Source organism: Egretta garzetta, unplaced genomic scaffold, assembly GCF_000687185.1.
Source record: "Egretta garzetta isolate BGI_Z169 unplaced genomic scaffold, ASM68718v1 scaffold514, whole genome shotgun sequence".
Classification (NCBI taxonomy): Eukaryota; Metazoa; Chordata; class Aves; order Pelecaniformes; family Ardeidae; genus Egretta; species Egretta garzetta.
The window spans coordinates 350,949-368,017 of NW_009259483.1; the positions used below are offsets into that span (position 1 = coordinate 350,949).

General features: G+C 48.4%; 1 protein-coding gene across 1 annotated transcript in view; it reads left to right on the forward strand.

The window, feature by feature from the left end:
* Window positions 1-5,355, forward strand: part of EEPD1 (endonuclease/exonuclease/phosphatase family domain containing 1) — a gene marked incomplete at its 5' end in the record, with an annotated part of 69,066 nt that extends 63,711 nt beyond the window's left edge. Inside the window, 2 exons of the mRNA XM_009637208.2 lie at window positions 4,852-5,046; window positions 5,156-5,355. Of these exons, the coding sequence (XP_009635503.2) occupies window positions 4,852-5,046; window positions 5,156-5,355 (395 nt within the window). The remainder of the gene's footprint in view (window positions 1-4,851; window positions 5,047-5,155) is intronic.
* Between the last annotated feature and the right edge of the window lie 11,714 nt (window positions 5,356-17,069).

Sequence of the window (17,069 nt, forward strand, 5' to 3'; positions counted from 1 at the left end):
CTTCCGAAGTCAACTGAGTTGCATTTCCACTGCATCTAAATTTAGACTGTCGGCATTAGGGCTTCTCTTTATTTTGTGTTTTTATTTTCATATGGTAGGCATGTTATTGGAGCATGCTTGTTTTCGGCTTAGTCTTTCACAAAAGAAGAGATTCAGGTTCCGCCAAACTTGTGGGATGCAGATCTTGTTTTCTAAACAAATGCTAGCACACACGTGTTACTATGGAGTACTGAATTACCCTGCCAAAATGAATGTCGTGCTTAAAATTACCACCATCCTTCAATTTCTTTCAAATCAATCCATAAAATGTGGGTAATGAGAACTGATTTTTCTGTGGGTCCTGCAGTAAATTTGAGTTTCTGCTCCCATTTTGGTAACAGACGCCTACCCTGTTATCTTTCATTCTTATGAAGAGGCATGTGAGCATCTGAGGAAATCTGGTTACTATCCACAGGCTCCTGTAATGCAGAAGCACTAGTGTTCCCATATTTCTTCCATCAGACCAGTGGGTCCTGGTTCTTTTTTCCCCCTCTTTCTTTCCCTTCAGCAGTACTGGAGCGATGGAATGGCTGTTGGCTGCTCATAGCTAACTCTTTGCACTAGATAAGTAGCTAAGTAGCTAGTTTACGTAGCTACTCCTTCTGCCTTCTCTCAATAATACCACCAGTTTGTCTTCAATGTGGTGACCATGGGCAGCACACAGATGCTATTCTGGATGTGCTGGTAGAGCTTGGACCCAGGGACCAGGGTGTTGGCTTAGTCATCTTCTCCCGTCTGGCTTGGCCATATTCCACGGGTTACCCACGCATCGGGCACTAGGCTTAGAAGACCTTTGAGAGGCGGTAGGGAGCCTCTTAGCAGCGATGTACCGTCACATCCTTCTCATCATCTGCTTCTCACTCTCTCCAGGAAGGATCTGGGCATTTAAGGGTCTGTTTGATTCATGAGGGGACTCATTCAGGCCATGGGAAAGTCAGGGAGAGTGCCCCACAGGTGTCTCTTTGGACTGCCAGGAAGCAAAGGAGGGTTTGCTCCTTCCTTTAGGGGACTGGAGCATCTCTCCTGCAAGGAAAGGCTGAGGGAGCTGGGCTTGTTCAGCCTGAAGAAGAGAAGACTGAAAAGGAATCTCATAAATACTTACAAATATCTTAAGGGTGGATGTCATGAGGACAGAGCCAGACTCTTCTCAGTGGTGCCCAGCGACAGGACAAGGGGCAATGGACACAAACTGAAGCATAAGAGGTTTCAGTTGAATATGAGGAAGAACTTCTTTACTTTGAGGGTGACAGAGCACTGGAACAGGCTGTCCAGCGGGGTTGTGGAGTCTCCTTCTTTGGAGATATTCAAAACCCACCTGGACGATGTCCTGTGCAACCTGCTCTAGGTGAACCTGCTTTAGGAGGGAGGTTGGACTAGGTGATCTCCCGAGGTCCCTTCCAACCCCTGCCATTCTGTGATTCTGTGATTCCTGATTCCTGCAGGAAAGCCAGAGTTCAACGCTGCAGACTTGCTGCAGGCACTGGAAGTCCCTCAGCTGATAGCGTTGGCATGCTGGTGTTCAGCCTCTGCGGCACAGGGCTGAGTTATGGCAACTCTTCGCTTTGCTGGCCGAGAGCCACCCGCAGACACTGCTAAAAGTTGCTGGGTGCTTCAGTGGATTTGCAGACACATTTGCAAACAGACCGGACTTTTTCCCTCGCCTGAAGAGTTCTCTGTTGACAAGGGCAGGGTTGTTTTGAGCCCGATGGGTCTGAATGTGTGCGGGAGCACACCTGAGAGGCTGTGTGTCCTTGTGGGACAGTAGAGTCTGTGGGAGGGACCTTTGCAGCAAAAGATGGTTTTTTGAGCGAGCACTTGCTGCTCTGTCCTGAGGGAGGAGAAGGAAGACCAGATTCCATCAGCAGAGGAGCCTCTGGCTCAGGCAGCCTCTGCTGCCCAGTTCTGAGGAGGAGGAGGAGGAACAAGCCCTGCCAGTCTCAAACTCCCATTTCCTCCAAGAGAGGAAAATCACATCTCAGCACCAGTAGCATTGTCTTGATTTTCTTTTTTTCCCCCCATCTGCTTGTAACTGTGGGCATCATGACTGCCATTTTCAATCAGTTATCATCCCTCGTTGTGGGCAAGGGCGTGAGTTCTTCTAGGGCTTTTGCTGAGTTTAGCCGGGAGCTATTGGGGCTGATCCGTGAGACCCCTGAGACCTGCAGCGGGTGCGTGGTGGCTCTGCTCCCTGCCTCGGCTGAGGGACCCGGGGGCGACCGGTCAGGCACAGTCAGGCGCCCGGGAGGATCCGGGCAGGTTTGCTTCTTTCCCTGCTTGGTGTCTGTTGGGAGCTGCAGCAGCCAGATGAGACACGAAGCTGCCGTGCGTGGCGTTGCTGTCACAGGAGCTGGCAGAGGTAGGAGCAGGGCTGAGAGCGAGCCAGGGCGAGGGGAAATGAAGTTGGTGGTTATCTAGAAAATCGGTGTCTCCTGCTTTTCCTGCTTAGCAGCAGGGCTAGCCCACCCTTTTCCCCGGGGAGTCGCAATCATGGGGAGCCCCAGAAGCTTCTGCAAGAGGGGGCCAGAAGCAATCCTTTCCCTCCCTGATGGCAAACTGGGTTTTGGCTGCTTCAACACACCCCAGCCTGTTCCATCTGTCAATTTTACGCTGCATTTTGATGTTATGCTTAGTTATTCTGTATGCAAGTGGATGAAGAATACAGTGATGCCCTCCCTGTGTACACAGCAGGCTAACTTCTTGCCTCCTTCTGAACACATGTCTAGGTGCTGGGTCTTCTAACCTCTGCTCTTTCTAAACTGTCCAGAACGGAGCAGTCAGTTAAAATTTTTACTTATGGTTATGTTTTTCTCATAGGTTTTTCATGTAAGGGAAATAGGCTTGAGGATTTGCTAAAAAATGTGAGAGCAGAACAGAACAGAATAGAGTAGAATAGAATAGAATAGAACAGAACAGAACAAAATAGATTTTGTATAGGATTGAGATACTGCTGTTAAGATCCCTGCCTCTCTGTCATTTTAAGCATGCACACCCCTCCAAGGATGTGCTCCAGAGGTTTCTGTAATGGCCTTTCCCCACTTACACAGCCGAGCTGAAAGCATGGAAGGATCCGAGTGCTGCCTTGGCCATTAAGCAAGCATTAGTCCTGAAAGACTGAGACGCCACAGTTGCGTTTCAGGCTTCCTGGCCCTGCCAAGCGAAAGATCTTGGGTTTTTGTGATGAGATGCCCATAAAACCACCAGCTCCCAGCAAGCACTATTGTTCCGTTAGACAAGCACTGATTTTCTTTTGGGTTCTGATGGAGCTTGAAATAGCTTAGGCTCAGGTTTGGGTTTTTTCTTTCTCTTAAAGGTGGGAAGGCTACTGTCACACCACTTTACAGAATAATATTTAAACCTCCTGCCATTTCCAGTCTGATTTGTGACTTGCAAAGGATAGAGAAACCACAAATAGTTTCACTCGCCTCTCTGCATCGTAGCAAGCAGCATGTTTCGAATTACTTGGGTTTGTAAGTCATACGCTATCCATCTCGCTTCTCTCCAGCCCTTTCCCAATACCTCTGTCAAGCAGTGCAAGACGGGAGCGGAACAGATTTTGTTGCTTAACTTGTGCTCCCTCTCCTGGCTGGCTACTTCTACAGCAACAGCACAAAACCAGGAGGTTTCTCTGTGAGCACTGGGCATGGTAGAGCAATCCGTCCATCCACCCCTTCTCCCTCCGCACGCCAACCCACGGAAGGAGAGGGCTTACAGAATCGCATAGTTCTCATCTCCAAAGTCAGCTTTGAGATAATTTTTGGTGCATTTGTGCCTCCTTTTAGCATCTTCCTCCTTTGCCAGGACCAAGCTGTAATGCAGCAGCATCTCTGATCAGCTATCAGCGTTCTTGAGTTTGTCTTATCAGGCATTTCTGGCAGTGGTTTGAGATGGGCAGTGGGACATGTGCGTTGTCCTCTTACCCCAGTGCACAGCTGGGATGTCTCCATCTGCAGCTGTGGAACTAGGAGAGCACACATTGTGGATATGAAATTAGGGTCCAGAGTTTCCTTTCTCACTTCATTAGGGTTAGAAATAAAATGTTAACTGAGGTAATTTTCTGCTCAAATGAAGACAGAATTTTTCTTTGATGAGCATTTCAAGTCATTCCCTTTGTTTCTTTGCAAATTCAGCCCTGGACAAAATCTAAGACATCCCAATTTCAGCAGTATCCCTTCAGTCGGCCAGGCAAAGGAAAGCTGCTGTAGCCAGGCAGTGTCCATGCGGTTTGTGGACTCATCTTCTGCCATCAGGCTTGCAGGCTGCTCCTCGGGCTTGTTCCTTGGGATTTCTTAAATGCAGAGGGTCAGAATGAGCACTGTGCTTTTGGGACTCTAGTATATACCAGCATAAGGCTGCGTCTTCCTGGGATCCTCACGAAAGTGTCCTTGACTCTTACAGCAAATCTATAAAAAGATGACGTCAGGACAAGTTAAAGCCCATATGTGTTTCTTGCAGAAAAAAAATAAGCTTGCAAAGTCACCGATTTCTAAAAACCCCCAAGACCAGAACTGCTTGTTTTTGAGTGTGTCACTATCAGTGAATAGCAAGCAAAGGACGCCAATATAAATGAGATGATGTTTAAAAGCAAGCATGAGATGTGTACTGTCTAGTTTTTATTGTCATGAAGAGAGCAGCTGTGAGTAAATAGCCAGTGAAAAAGGCTTTAAACAGCATTTTTTTGGGGAGTTCAGAGTAAAGTCAGCTTTGCTACTCAGTATTTGTTTTTTTCCTCCTTCCATTTATCCTCTCTCCCTCTTGTACGTAAATGACGGATGTCCATTCCTCCCGTTCATTACTATTTTTCCTATTTTCTAGGAGAAAAAGACGTGATCATCCTCGGAGATTTTAACCAGGCCCCGGACAGCAGCGACCACGACATCCTGAGGAAGGAGAAGTTCCATCACCTGGTCCCTTCCAACACCTTCACCAACATCAGCACAAAGAACCCACAAGGGTCCAAGTCACTGGATAACATCTGGATCAGTCGGAGCTTGAAAAAAGTTTTCACAGGTAGAGTTGCTTTTCAGTGAGGTCGTGTAACCTTTAGTTTAGGTTAGCGGTGTGTGTCAAATTTGGGCAGCATTACTCATCTTTTTCTCTGCGATTCTTTTTCGTGCAGGCCACTGGGCTGTTGTGCGGGAAGGTCTTACAAACCCATGGATCCCGGATAACTGGTCCTGGGGTGGGGTGGCTTCGGACCACTGCCCCGTGCTCGCTGAATTTTACCTGGAAAAGGACTGGAACAGGAAGGAGGTGACGCGGAATGGGAATGGGGTGACGGTTGAACGCAACGACTCCCACGCCAAGCACGAACGATGACGTGAACTTGAGGGTGCCTCTTCTGCCCCGCCTCTCCCTCCTTCCTGCTCTCCTCCCTGCGCCTAGAAAGCATCAGCACTTGATTTTGGTGGCCCTGGCTTGGTGCCCCTTCCTGGACAGTTGTGGGGCATCTCACGGCAGCAGAGCAATCTGCAACTTTTTCTGGGGACATTTCCACACCTGGAGATTTGGATGAGAATTGTACAGAAAATAAAGTGTACTTTTAATACTGTACAGGATCTTTGCTAAAATGCAGCCGAGCAGGGCTTTGATGTGAGGGTGAAGGGGGAATGGTGGTTATTTTCCTTTGCCTATTTGTAAATTGAGGGAATAAGAGAGGCCCCCAAAAGAGAGACATTGTGGAGGTTCTTGGCAAGTCGCAAATGCTGTTCAGCACTTGCAAAAGCTGCCAGAGCCAGTCCCTACGTGACTTGAAATGAGGCCTGAGTGGTCCCTCCGGCTCAGCCTGGAGAGGCCCCGTTCCTCTGCAGCCCCATGTGGATGCGGGTGCCTCTTATCCTTCCCTTCCTCTCTCCTTGTGCTCTTGGCAGGGCACATTTTGCCCCAGAAGGGCTTTCCGGAGCTTGGCTTTTGCTTCTTGTTTGGTGTGCAGCATTCAGTGCTGTTTTTTCCCCGCACGCTAGCCTTCAGGAGATGGGAAACCGCTGACTTGTCCCTCTGCAGAACCTCGTCCGCTTCTCCAGTGCCCTTTGCTTTGCTCCCTGATGGGGATCTCGCAGGAGCAGCCCTTGTCCTCTGGCCCTGTAGCTGGCATCAAAGGGGAGATGTAGCCCTGAGTCTGTCTAGGGGTCGGTGTTCTGAGCAGGGCTCTGCTTTGGGGAGAAACAGGTCGTACATTGGTGGGAGGTCTATAGATGAGCCCATATGCACATGACCACTGCAAAGGCTGATGCACGCATTGCACTGACCTCTGCCCATCGGTTTTTTAGGGGTTTTCAATTTCTCCCTCTGGAAGACCAGGCAGTTTATGCATCGCTTTCCTGAGCTTCATTGCTGTGTAAGCCTGGTCCAGGCACTGCAACAGGGAGTCTGAATACAGCGTATGATCATTGTGCGTAAGGCAGGGATGGTGTCTGCTTCTAAGGAGGTTTGTTTCTGTGCGTGTCCCGGGTGGGGAGGACGTCAGTCAGCAAGCTGCCACAACAGTGCTGGGGCTGGAGCATTAAATTTGCCACCTACATAAAATTTTTCAAGTATAATTAATAAACTGTGACCTAGAAGGGAAACATATAAGGACTGGAAAAAAGCAATTCAGCATCTGCAAAAGGAATAGGTTGAGTGTGAAAGGCGCTGAGCTGTCCAGTAGCCCAGCGCCTGCTGCTCCGGCTGCAGGCGACCACAGAGCACATTTTGCTGCTGAGTGGAAAGGAAAGCTCAGCTCTCTGGCACAAATCATTGGGCTATAAAGGGGAAACTACTCCTGACAGCAGTGCCACACCACAGGAGATGTTGTAACGGAGGGGTCTACAGCAACACAATATAAAATTCCCGTAGCATTTTCAGTAGTTAACTTTCTGAAATATCGTCTCATTTCAGGTAGCAACAACTGAGTAACTTCACACGCAAACACACACAGGCGAATAGTTCAAACAGTTTTTCTGACTATATGCAAAACTGGAGGAAGGCGGAATAGCCTGGAAACTGAAGGAGGCTTCACTGATGTTTCAAGTGGTTAAGTTGATGATTAAGGGTTCGGATCACCAGATCAAAAATGCATCTTTACTTGTTCAGCATCCCCTGTTGAAAATGGGAGGTGCAAGCGTTTGTCCCAGGTCATTAAAGAAGCTGGTGGGAGAGTTTTTGTTCTGGATCTTTGCTGCTGCTTTGTCCTTTTCCAGCAGGCAGGATTTTGCTGACACCACTCCCACCCCCCCTTAATTTGCGCAGCACCAAATCCCCCACGCAGCTCTCGCTGGACCACTGCAAACTATAGGTGAGGATGCAATAGAGTAGCTGTAGTCAAACGAATATCACATGAGGCGAGCGGCAGTAAAATCCCCGAGAACACGCTTGCCCTCTTGTACCAACCAGGGTTTGGTAATGTTTATAGATGTGTTTGGAGGCTGAGATGACTTCAGAGCTCTAGAAACAGAACTTGAGAGGGCCAGACCCCATTTAATCTGCTGTGGGTGTAGATAAGCGCAGAGGTACCAAAGCCTAGAGAAGTACCTGCAGTCTCCTGGGCAGGTGGAGGTCTGCAAGCAGCGGTGCTCGCAGTCGCAGGATGGGTCCCTGCTTTGGCTCATGAGTTGCCAATTAGCAGGGGCTGCCAGAGTAGGAAATGAGCTGAGCCACCCTCGTAACCCATCTGTGGGCTGTAGGGAAGGTTAATGAGGCTGCTTTGTAGCCCAGAGGTTGCTCAGCCCAGCCCAGCCAGCTGGGAGCTCTGGAAAGGCAATTATTTGGAGAATAATTGGAGTAAGATGGGTCCTACAGGGTCAGAGGATAGAGGAGTTTTATACCTACAGGTGGATCTCTGCCTTGCATGGAGCATCGGTATCAGGTATGTGCCTGCTTACTTCATGTTGGCAATCAGCAGCGCCTGATCATCTTGATGGTTTCATTGGTTTTAAAAAGCTTGCTTTGCTTTTTGTGTGCCACATCCTTGGAGGATGATGAGGTATTTGTGAGCCTGTTGGATTTTGGAGTTCCCAAGAGCATTTGTCATGTTATGGTGGTTCAGAAACTGAAGTGGCGGCCGGCTTCCTCCTGCGACTGTGGGAGCAAACCCGAATAGCAATTTTATTTCAAGGTGCCTACAGAAGAGGGGATGCTAGCTCAGCTTTCGGTAGCTGTATTGGCCTGGCAGCACCAAGGGAGGCAGCGATGATGGAGGCGGCACAGAAAGAGTGAGTCGTTCTTGCAAAAGGCCTGATACAGGCTCTGCACCTTGCACGTTTCTCAGAGTGCAAAGGAGCCCGAATTTTCTGAGGCTGGGTCCTGCCTCATAAGCAATGTCACCAGCAGCTACAGACTGATTCGGTCCAGGTTCATTTTTTTTCTGAAGTGTAGCCACCGCCTTACTACCAAGCGCTGCCCCTCATCTCCCCCAGACGGTGCCAGCCCCAGGCCTCCCCTGGCCAGGTGACATGGTGACAGCTGATACACAGTCCACGGCCCACGCAGCGGCTGCAGCTGGTGAGACCCCACAGCGGGGGTCCCCGCTTCTGCAGGGCACCCCACATCTCCCCCCGGGGCAGCGTCTGAGAAGTGGCTCCTGGTGGGGCACGGTTGAGTTTTCAAGTTGAGTTTCTACCTTTTAGCAGCTGCTGGAAGAAAAGCCTAAAGCAGCACCCCACTCGCTGAGGCTGGGGGGGGGGCATGTCTGCTGTTTGGCCTCTCCTCTTTGCTCCCTCACGGCGAAGGCTTTTAAAATACCCCTGGCCAAATTATTCCCCTTTCCTGTTTGCTCTGACCTGTTTGCTTCTGGGCAAAGCCTCTGCTTTGTCCTGTGGGCTTGTTAGGAGGATTTATTTGGCAAATGTCTGTTTGGTTACTTGGCTTTGCAGTGATGTTGCACCAAGCAGTGCTGCAAATGGTCTAAAAAAAAAAAAGAGTTGCTATACAGGAGGAGTATTTTGGAGAGCTGCTAAAAACCTCTGAGCTAAATAACTGTCCTGGAAATGAACTTCCAAGAACCAGGTCGTGTCAGCAGTGGGTTCAATGAGTCCTGGTGCGGCAGGGGTGGAAGCTTGATCGCACGAGGTAACCAGCCTTGGTCTTGGCACTCGTGAGCTGTTGCGGGAATTGGTGCACAGCATTTCTAGAAAAAGATAGAAAAGGGTCAGTCCAGAGGACTTGAAGGCTTTCCTAGATATCTTAATGCCTTCTTTTGAGAATGAGTTGATTTTTGGTTTTAAAACTGGTGTCTTGAAGGAGCACACGGGCCATGGGCAGGAGCCAGACATGATGGGAAGCAGAGCTCCCGGGGCAGCAGCTGCTGTTCCCTGGGTGTGCCTCAGGTGGTAAATTCAAGCACTCAGAAATTGAGTGGAAATGTTCGCTATTTAGGGTATGAGCTTTTCCTTAGCTGCAGGAAGCCACACAGGCATTTCCCAGCCTTTGACTTTCTAGATTTCACACTTCCATACAGAGTTTCTAGATGGGAAAAACTTCTCAGGTGCCTTGTGTTCATTTGTTTTTCCAAAGCAAAATGCCAATTCCCCCCCCCATGAGGAGTCACGTTGGCTGCAAAGCAGGGCTCGTGTGGGAAACAGTCTGCAGCAGCTTTTTTTGTCCTCAGAAGAGGTGCCCCAGCAACTCCGCCGCTCTCGGGCCAGTTCTGGGCTGTGCCCCATGTCCTGCAGAGCAGAATGTGACCGCAGTTGCAGACAGAGCCCTCAGCTGCTTACCTCAGCCTGTGCCGCTGCCTGGGTCCTCTGCTCATTCACGTGGTTTTGGGTTGGGTTTCCTTCTCCACACACACCTCTTTAAAACACTTTAGAATCACAGAAACATAGAATCGTCTAGGTTGGAGAAGACCTTTAAGATCATCAAGTCCAACCGTTAACCTAACCCTGCCATCCCACCAGTAAACCATGTCCCTAAGAACCTCGTCTGCCCAGCTTTTAAATACCTCCAGGGATGGGGACTTGACCGCTTCCCTGGGCAGCCTGTTCCAGTGCTTGACAACCCTTTCTGTGAAGAAATTTTTCCTAATGTTAGGAGGTAATAAGGCTTAACAATTTATAACTTCGGAGACACTGAGAACATACCTTGTACGAGGGAATGGCGGGTACCCTCACGGAGGTGTTGCTACAAACCTTTTGCTGTTCCCAACAATGTGTTGGCTGCTGCTGCCGGTTACTGCTTTGGTTTTAAGTAACATCAGGAGGCTGCAACTCTGCGATCGGGTGCCTCTTATGAGAGGCCATGTGTATATAGGACAGTATAGAATATAAGGACATGTGTGCATCCAAGCAGACCCTTTTCTCATCAGTTTATAACATAAGATGAGATTTTTTGTTTGTTTTTTTAGGTTTTTAAGTCTTAAGTGATTTTTACCTCCATATCTGGAAGTAAGAAAGCTTCTGGGTAGAATCAAAGCAGCTAAAAGGACTTAAATCCAGAGTACCCCTGGGTTATGTGTACACATAGGAACTATATGGCTGGGTGACCCTTTGATGACCCATCCTTCTGGCCATCTCGTAACCTTATGTGATGAGATGTTCCCAGCCTGAGGGACATCCAAATGTGTCTCTTTATCAGCTGTGAAAAGCACAGGCCTTACTTAAAAAAGAAAATAAAATGGAATGTGCACGGGCCTGAATTGCGATATTGCTCAAATTTTGTGCGAAGAGAGAACACAAGGAGCACCAGCACCGAGCCCTCAGAGCAGCCTCCCACCAGGTTTTAGGGAGTGGCCTTTGAGGAAGCTCTTCCCTCTCCAGACCATCCCTTGAGGCCTCCTTCAGCCCTTGGCACGCTGGGGGACAAGAGGGGCTGCCTTGCAGCTGGGCGGTTACTTTACGTCCCCCTTCTCTTATCACTTGAGGTTATCAGCCTTCTCTCCCCCCAAAGATCACCCACAGTACGTGCCTGGCTGGGCACCTTGGTGCTCTTGCATACTTTTGTTTGGGGGAACCTTAGCCTGATTCTTTCAACGGCAAGGCTAGTTCTCGTTTTGCTAGTAACTTTGCGGTCATGCTACTCTTCCCCTTTGCACGTGAGGTTTCCCCAGCTGCTTTAAAGGGACCTCTCACCCTGTCCTCATCCACCCAAGTTCTCCCTTGGGTCAGGAAGGTGCCGGAGGAGAAGCGCTTGTGCTCGGTTTCCTCCCTGCCTCCCGCCCTGCACCTGGGGGGGATGCGTGGAGGCGTATGTGGAGACCCGGCGGGTGGCAATACTGGCCAGCTGATACACACCATGCTTTTCCCCGTCACCTGTGGGATGGAGAGAGTAGTACCTCTGCTTGTAGCACCATGCTCTGCTTTATGCTTAGAAATAAGCCTGTCCCACCAGGCTGGGGACCCGCCGTTGCTCCTTTCTGTCTGCAGCAGGAAGGTGGCAACCTAACAGGCAGGGCTCTGGGTCGGGACAGTGTGCCCAGAGCTATACTTAACCATGTTTTTCACGTCAAAACAGAAGGAAGATCTCTTTTGCTCTTGGGACAGTCGAGGACCCGTGAAGGAGCCTCAAAGAGTTGAGGCGGGGGGTGTGGAGGGGATGCGTGAGAGATCGCAAGTGCACGGGGAGCCGGGGGTAGGCAGGAATGGCACGGGGGCTCCCTAAGTGACGCACGTCTAGGACATAGCTGCAATGTGGAGGGTCCTAAGGAGAAGGGTGGAGAAATGTCTGAGCAAGGATGCTGGGAGCTGGAGGAGTGTAGGGCAGAGAGGGGCTGGGAAAGGAGGAAGGATGGAAATGGGAGAGCGGAGGGAGAAGTGAATCACAGCTGGAGGCTTCTCGCATGGTCCTGTGTGTCTGGTGACAAATCTTGTCCAAACCTGGAAAAGCTTATTTTCTGAAAGCTCTTAGGGAAGATAAAAAATAAAGGAGACAGCAGCTTTAAAAAAGAGGTTGACTCATAGATCATGTATGGGTTTTTTTGTGTGTGTGGGAGTGAATTGACTTACTTTCTAGGCTCAGAGATGGATGACATGGTAGTGAATGTATTCCTGAGATAAAAAGGAAGGTGAAGGACTGGGAGTAAATAAACACAGCCTGATGAGTGCTAGAGACTGGGACAAAATCCAAGCAGGAGAAATAAGCAAGCAAGCTGGAGGAGACAGCCTGAGCTGCCTCTTGTTTGGGATGTGACATGAGATGGACATTGGGCCCTGATGTACACCCATGAGCCCCTCTGAGAGCCGTTTTCAGGGCGCTGCTGGGACGGTTCCCTTAGGTGAGCCCAGCTCTGTTATATTAGCATAGCTGGGGGGGGGGGGGCAGGCTGGCCTGTACCCTCTGTTTCCCCTCCAAAGCCCCACAGCATTTCACGGGCCAGCAGGGAGGATCCCTGCGGGGAGGCGTCCACCCTGCTCTGACCCCATGGCAGGAGAGGCGTGCTGTGGCCTGGAGCCACTCCTGCGTCACCGGCCGCGCTTCTCCCACCACCGAGTTTTCTTAAGAGTTTTTTTCTCTTCAAAACCACGTCTGTCCAACCCCATCCTGCCCACTCACCTGAGCCCTGGCTGCGTGGACTCCATCGCATCCTTTCCTGCTTCATACGGTGTCCAATGTAGTTGTAACTCCAGCCTTGGCTTCTTCACCATCTAAAGAGCTGAAATAATGCTGTACTTTGCCCTGCGTGTCCATAGACACTTGAGGGAAAGGGACTTAAAGTGTCTCAGAGGCACTATGCAATTGGGGAAGATACAAAATATTTCAGCAGCACCATAAGAAATTAATGTAGACAGCTTTAAGCGGAAGGGCATGGCTGTGCCTTGGAAGGTAATCCCAATGGCATCTTTTTATTACTGAATCAATGTAAGAGAATGGGTTTAAAATTCCATATCCAGATTTTCTGGATTTCAGTTAATATAGACTTTCAGTTGTGAAAAGTCCGTAATTGTTTAGCAAAGCCAAATTAGATTCTCCCCTCTGTATATTAAAGATACGCAATCTCATTTTAAACTGCACCCTGAAAAGAACTCAAAGAACTTCTGAATGTGGTGCTTATATATTATGAAAATTATTAAGACACTTTTAAATGAACACTCCCTTAAAAAAGCAACTGTTCCAGCTGTTTCCTTTTGCTTTTCTCTTGGCTTAGACAGTGCCTCTCTCAGCTTCCACCCTGACTCATGTGTTGTCAGACTTCCATCCTGGTTTCCAGTGTAAGTGATTTCCAGCGTAAATGATTTCCAGCTTTCCCTCCTTGCCAGGCAGGCAGGCAGGAGCATCACTGAGACCCTTGGTGCTCGAGTTGCTCCTGAAACTGCTTGCAGGGTGTCCAGCTTCACAAGCCTGGCACTCAAGTGCCAGAAAAAGGATTTCAGGGTTGCCGTAGTCCTGCAGATCACCTCTAACAGCTGTGAAATTTATCCAGTACTGCAATATACCTGCCCAGCAAAGCTCGAGCGTTGTGTTTCACGCCACTGATGCTGTAGAAGGGGTATCTGGGATGCACTGGGTGAGGGCAAACAGCGGTGATTTGGGAGCCTGCGGAGGAGGAAGATTTCAGGCTGTCTTCCGAACGTGCTAGCAAGGGAAGGGGGAATGCAATGCAGTAAAATTTAGCTATCTTGCAAGGCACTTCAGCTCATGACTTTTAAAGTATTTCCCTTAAAAAGAACCCACAACCCTTAAATGTTATCCTTGCTTATACGTGAAGGAGCTGAACCATAAGGAGATGACAGGACTCCCTGGAGATAAGCAAGCACATTTTATAATGTGAGAGGGGACAAGGAGCCCTGAAATGAAGCAGTGGGGGAGAGGGGGGGTGGATGAAAGTCTTAAGGCAGAACATTTGGAGTTGCCATTTCCCGCATGGATGACACTGAGAAATGTTTCGCAGCCAAGTGGCTCCGATGACGCCTCAGACCATATCCTAGAAAAAGGGAGGTTGTGTAATTTCCTCGTGAGCAGCCAGGCCTTCTGACAGAGCAGAGGGAGCCGTACCTGATGTAGGACTTCAACAGACCCTTCATGACTCCAATGCCAAGTGGCATTTTTTCAAAAGTGCATCAGAAAGCCACTTCTTCCCATGCATAGCTTGGGATGTCCAGCTAGCCGTAGAGCCAATGCCGTCGAAAAAGAGTAACGCTCCCAACACAACATGATGTAACACTTCGGTACTCTTGTCTCTGTCATTCTTTCATTTATCTTTATTTGTAAAAGTTGTATAAAATGCCTTTTAACATTGGTCTGGTGCAATGGGGAGGCTTTTCCAACGTTTACCAGGTTTCTGTATAGGAATAACATAGGTAAGTAGCGAGACTTGGATACACAGCAAAGCAACTGAGCCAGACCACTAGGAAAGGCTGTCATCACATCATTAAGGCTGTCATCACATCATTGACATCATGAAACTGTGTAGTGACGTGAGCTCACGTGCACTGCTGTCCATATGCTTTATTACAGAACTTCAGTATCGTGACTTAGTAACCAGCCTCTTCACAGTGGAGAAAAAAACAACCTCAGGAAAATTTACAAAAGCTACACTTGAAAATTTGAAACACTTTTTTTACAAAGGAGGAAGGACAAATCTGATGCCAAAACTAGAAGCTGACAGCTTCATCTATTGCTACAGTATTACTTTGATACTGACCACTTCCAGACTCCAACCTTGCACAAGGCAAATCTATTTCTAGAACAATGAAGAACAGAAATTTAATGGCACCTACTGCTTTGAAGGAAATGTGATGCAGGTCTTCAAGTAAAGCAAAAAGTCCTCTAGTAGCATTCAGGGCTACAGAGTTGTAAGAGAGTCAACTGGCTGTTGGACGAAGGGCTGTAGGCATGGTATTTTGTGGCAAAGCAGGGTGGCTAGCACAGCATCCTGGTTTCAAGGAGACATTACCTACATACACTTAAGATTATAAGACATTACAACTGGGGGAGGTGGAAAAGCACTTTGCTTATATAGAAGTTGCTGTAGGAAGGCAGGGATCTCTTCTGTAAGAAAAAATATCAGGTCAGAATTGTCCCTTTCATAAAGGACTGGCCCTTTCGGATACCCCTGAGTCAGCAAAGCGAGACAGATTCTTCCACGGTGTAGCTCAAATGATCTCTGCCCAATTTACTCCAAAGATAGCTTTTGACTGCAATCTTTGACTTGACCTCAGCCACGTGTGGCTTTCTTGCTGCTCCTGGCAAAGGAGCCAAAGCCTGGAGCATGTGGGTGCGTGACTGCAAGTGGTTCCTCTCAGGCTGCTGCAACACCGTGTCTACTCGACACAGCTTTAAAACAAAGCTGGGCAGGCAAAGTTACCAGTGATCAAACTAGACAGCCTGAAGGGGGCAAGGAGAGAAAAAGGCCTTTTATTTCAGCATACAGAGGCTGGGAGGCTTTCAGCTCGTGGGCAATACTGACAATACACAATTAAGGCTGCTGCGAGCAGTTCTCGGTCCCTGCCTTGAAAATAACCAAATTTAGTAAATTTATGCTTGTTGAGCGCATTTTCTTTTTTGAAGCAGCCAGCCAGCTGCTGCAAATGCACCTGCAATACTGTCTGAAAGGCAGCTGCTTTCATGGGATTATTCAAAAACCTTTAGACCTCTTCCTATGGCTCCAAAAATGCGTTCTCAAGACTTTGCTGTAATGGCTGGTAATGTCCTGGGTGTAAAGTATGGTGGGAGGGTTATTCCATCCATTTAATTTAAGAACAGGATAAGCAGGGAAGGAGGGATACCAGGGCTCACGGTTTGGAGGAAACCTCGGCTCCATCTACTTGCCTTATCCAATGCCGAGCCTGTTACCAGTGGGCAGAAGGGGAAGAAATGGCTGATGCCCTGCCCAAGGCTCTTGCTTGTTCCTGTCCAGCCTCTCCTACCATAGCTGCTTCCCGGGAGTTCAGAGGAGCCCTGGTAAAATGCCTTCTACTAAACAAAATCCTTTGTCGGGATACTTAGAGGTGCAAAACTCAATTCTCCTTGATAATTCCATAACACTCTGGAATCAGAAAACGTAGTTTATGTAGGAAGCCCTCCTGCATCATCTAAGCTATTTCTCCTGTGACTAGCCATGCCTTACAGTAAGGTGCTTTCCCTTCTTGGTTCTGGATATAGCACCAGCAGTTAAAAGAGAGGTAAGGTTGCTTCAGAGTGGTACAGCGCTTCTGTTGGAACACAGGAATAGGGCACTTGCGAACCTTCTTTCCCACCCTCCCATTCACATCTTGCTTCTTCAACAAGCTCTGCAAGCTCAAGCTTGCTGTAGCATGGAGGTTACTGCTCAAAAAGTGACTTGACCTTCTGTAGGTTCAGGTGATCCAGAGAAGAAGTGGGTGTCGCCTTCCATGCTGAATCATGTCCCTGCGATCCTGAATTTATTTAAAACACGTTAGGTCAGGAAATCACAGTTCTGCCCAGTCCTTCTTCCAAAACACTGCCATGTTGAACTTCCTAGACACGCTTTTCTTGTCCTCAAAGGAGGGAGACCCTTTCCAGAATTCAGCCTCCTGAAACAGGTACTATACAGATAAAGATGTGGAACAGTGTAACTTTTTGAGGGGAAAACTTTGCTACCTGCTTACGGTCATTGAAACAGCAATACCTTTTTTTTTTTTTTTTTAAATGCTAAGTCTCCCAGTAAAAAAAAACCCCAAATTTTTTATAGTATTGCAGAACTTTGATCCTATGGCACAAAGACCTGCTTCTGTGCACTGTGTTTTTAGGCTTTCTTTTTTCATTGCAGTGATGGCCAAATGGGAAAGCGTTACGCAGAGAATGATGTAGCATAATCTACAGCAGTTCTATTGCGATGGCCTGTGAAAGCTATGACCAAAGACAGGGCAAACACAAGTGAACTAAGGGGGAATTCTCCTCTTTCTCCTTTCCTCCACCTCTAAACCTGGATGGGAAAAGGCAGTATCTTAAAAGAGACAGCTTCGAGCACTATACCTAGCATATAAAACAGAGTAGATGATTGGACAGATCACTGCAAAAGAATTCCTAAGCCAAATTTCTAAAAATGCACAAACCCTTTAAAAAATAATCAGTATACAATCACTATGCAAAAGGAACGTAAAGGGACTTTTTCTGAATTCCACATATTCTGTCCACCCTTCCCTCCCACTCCATCCCTCATA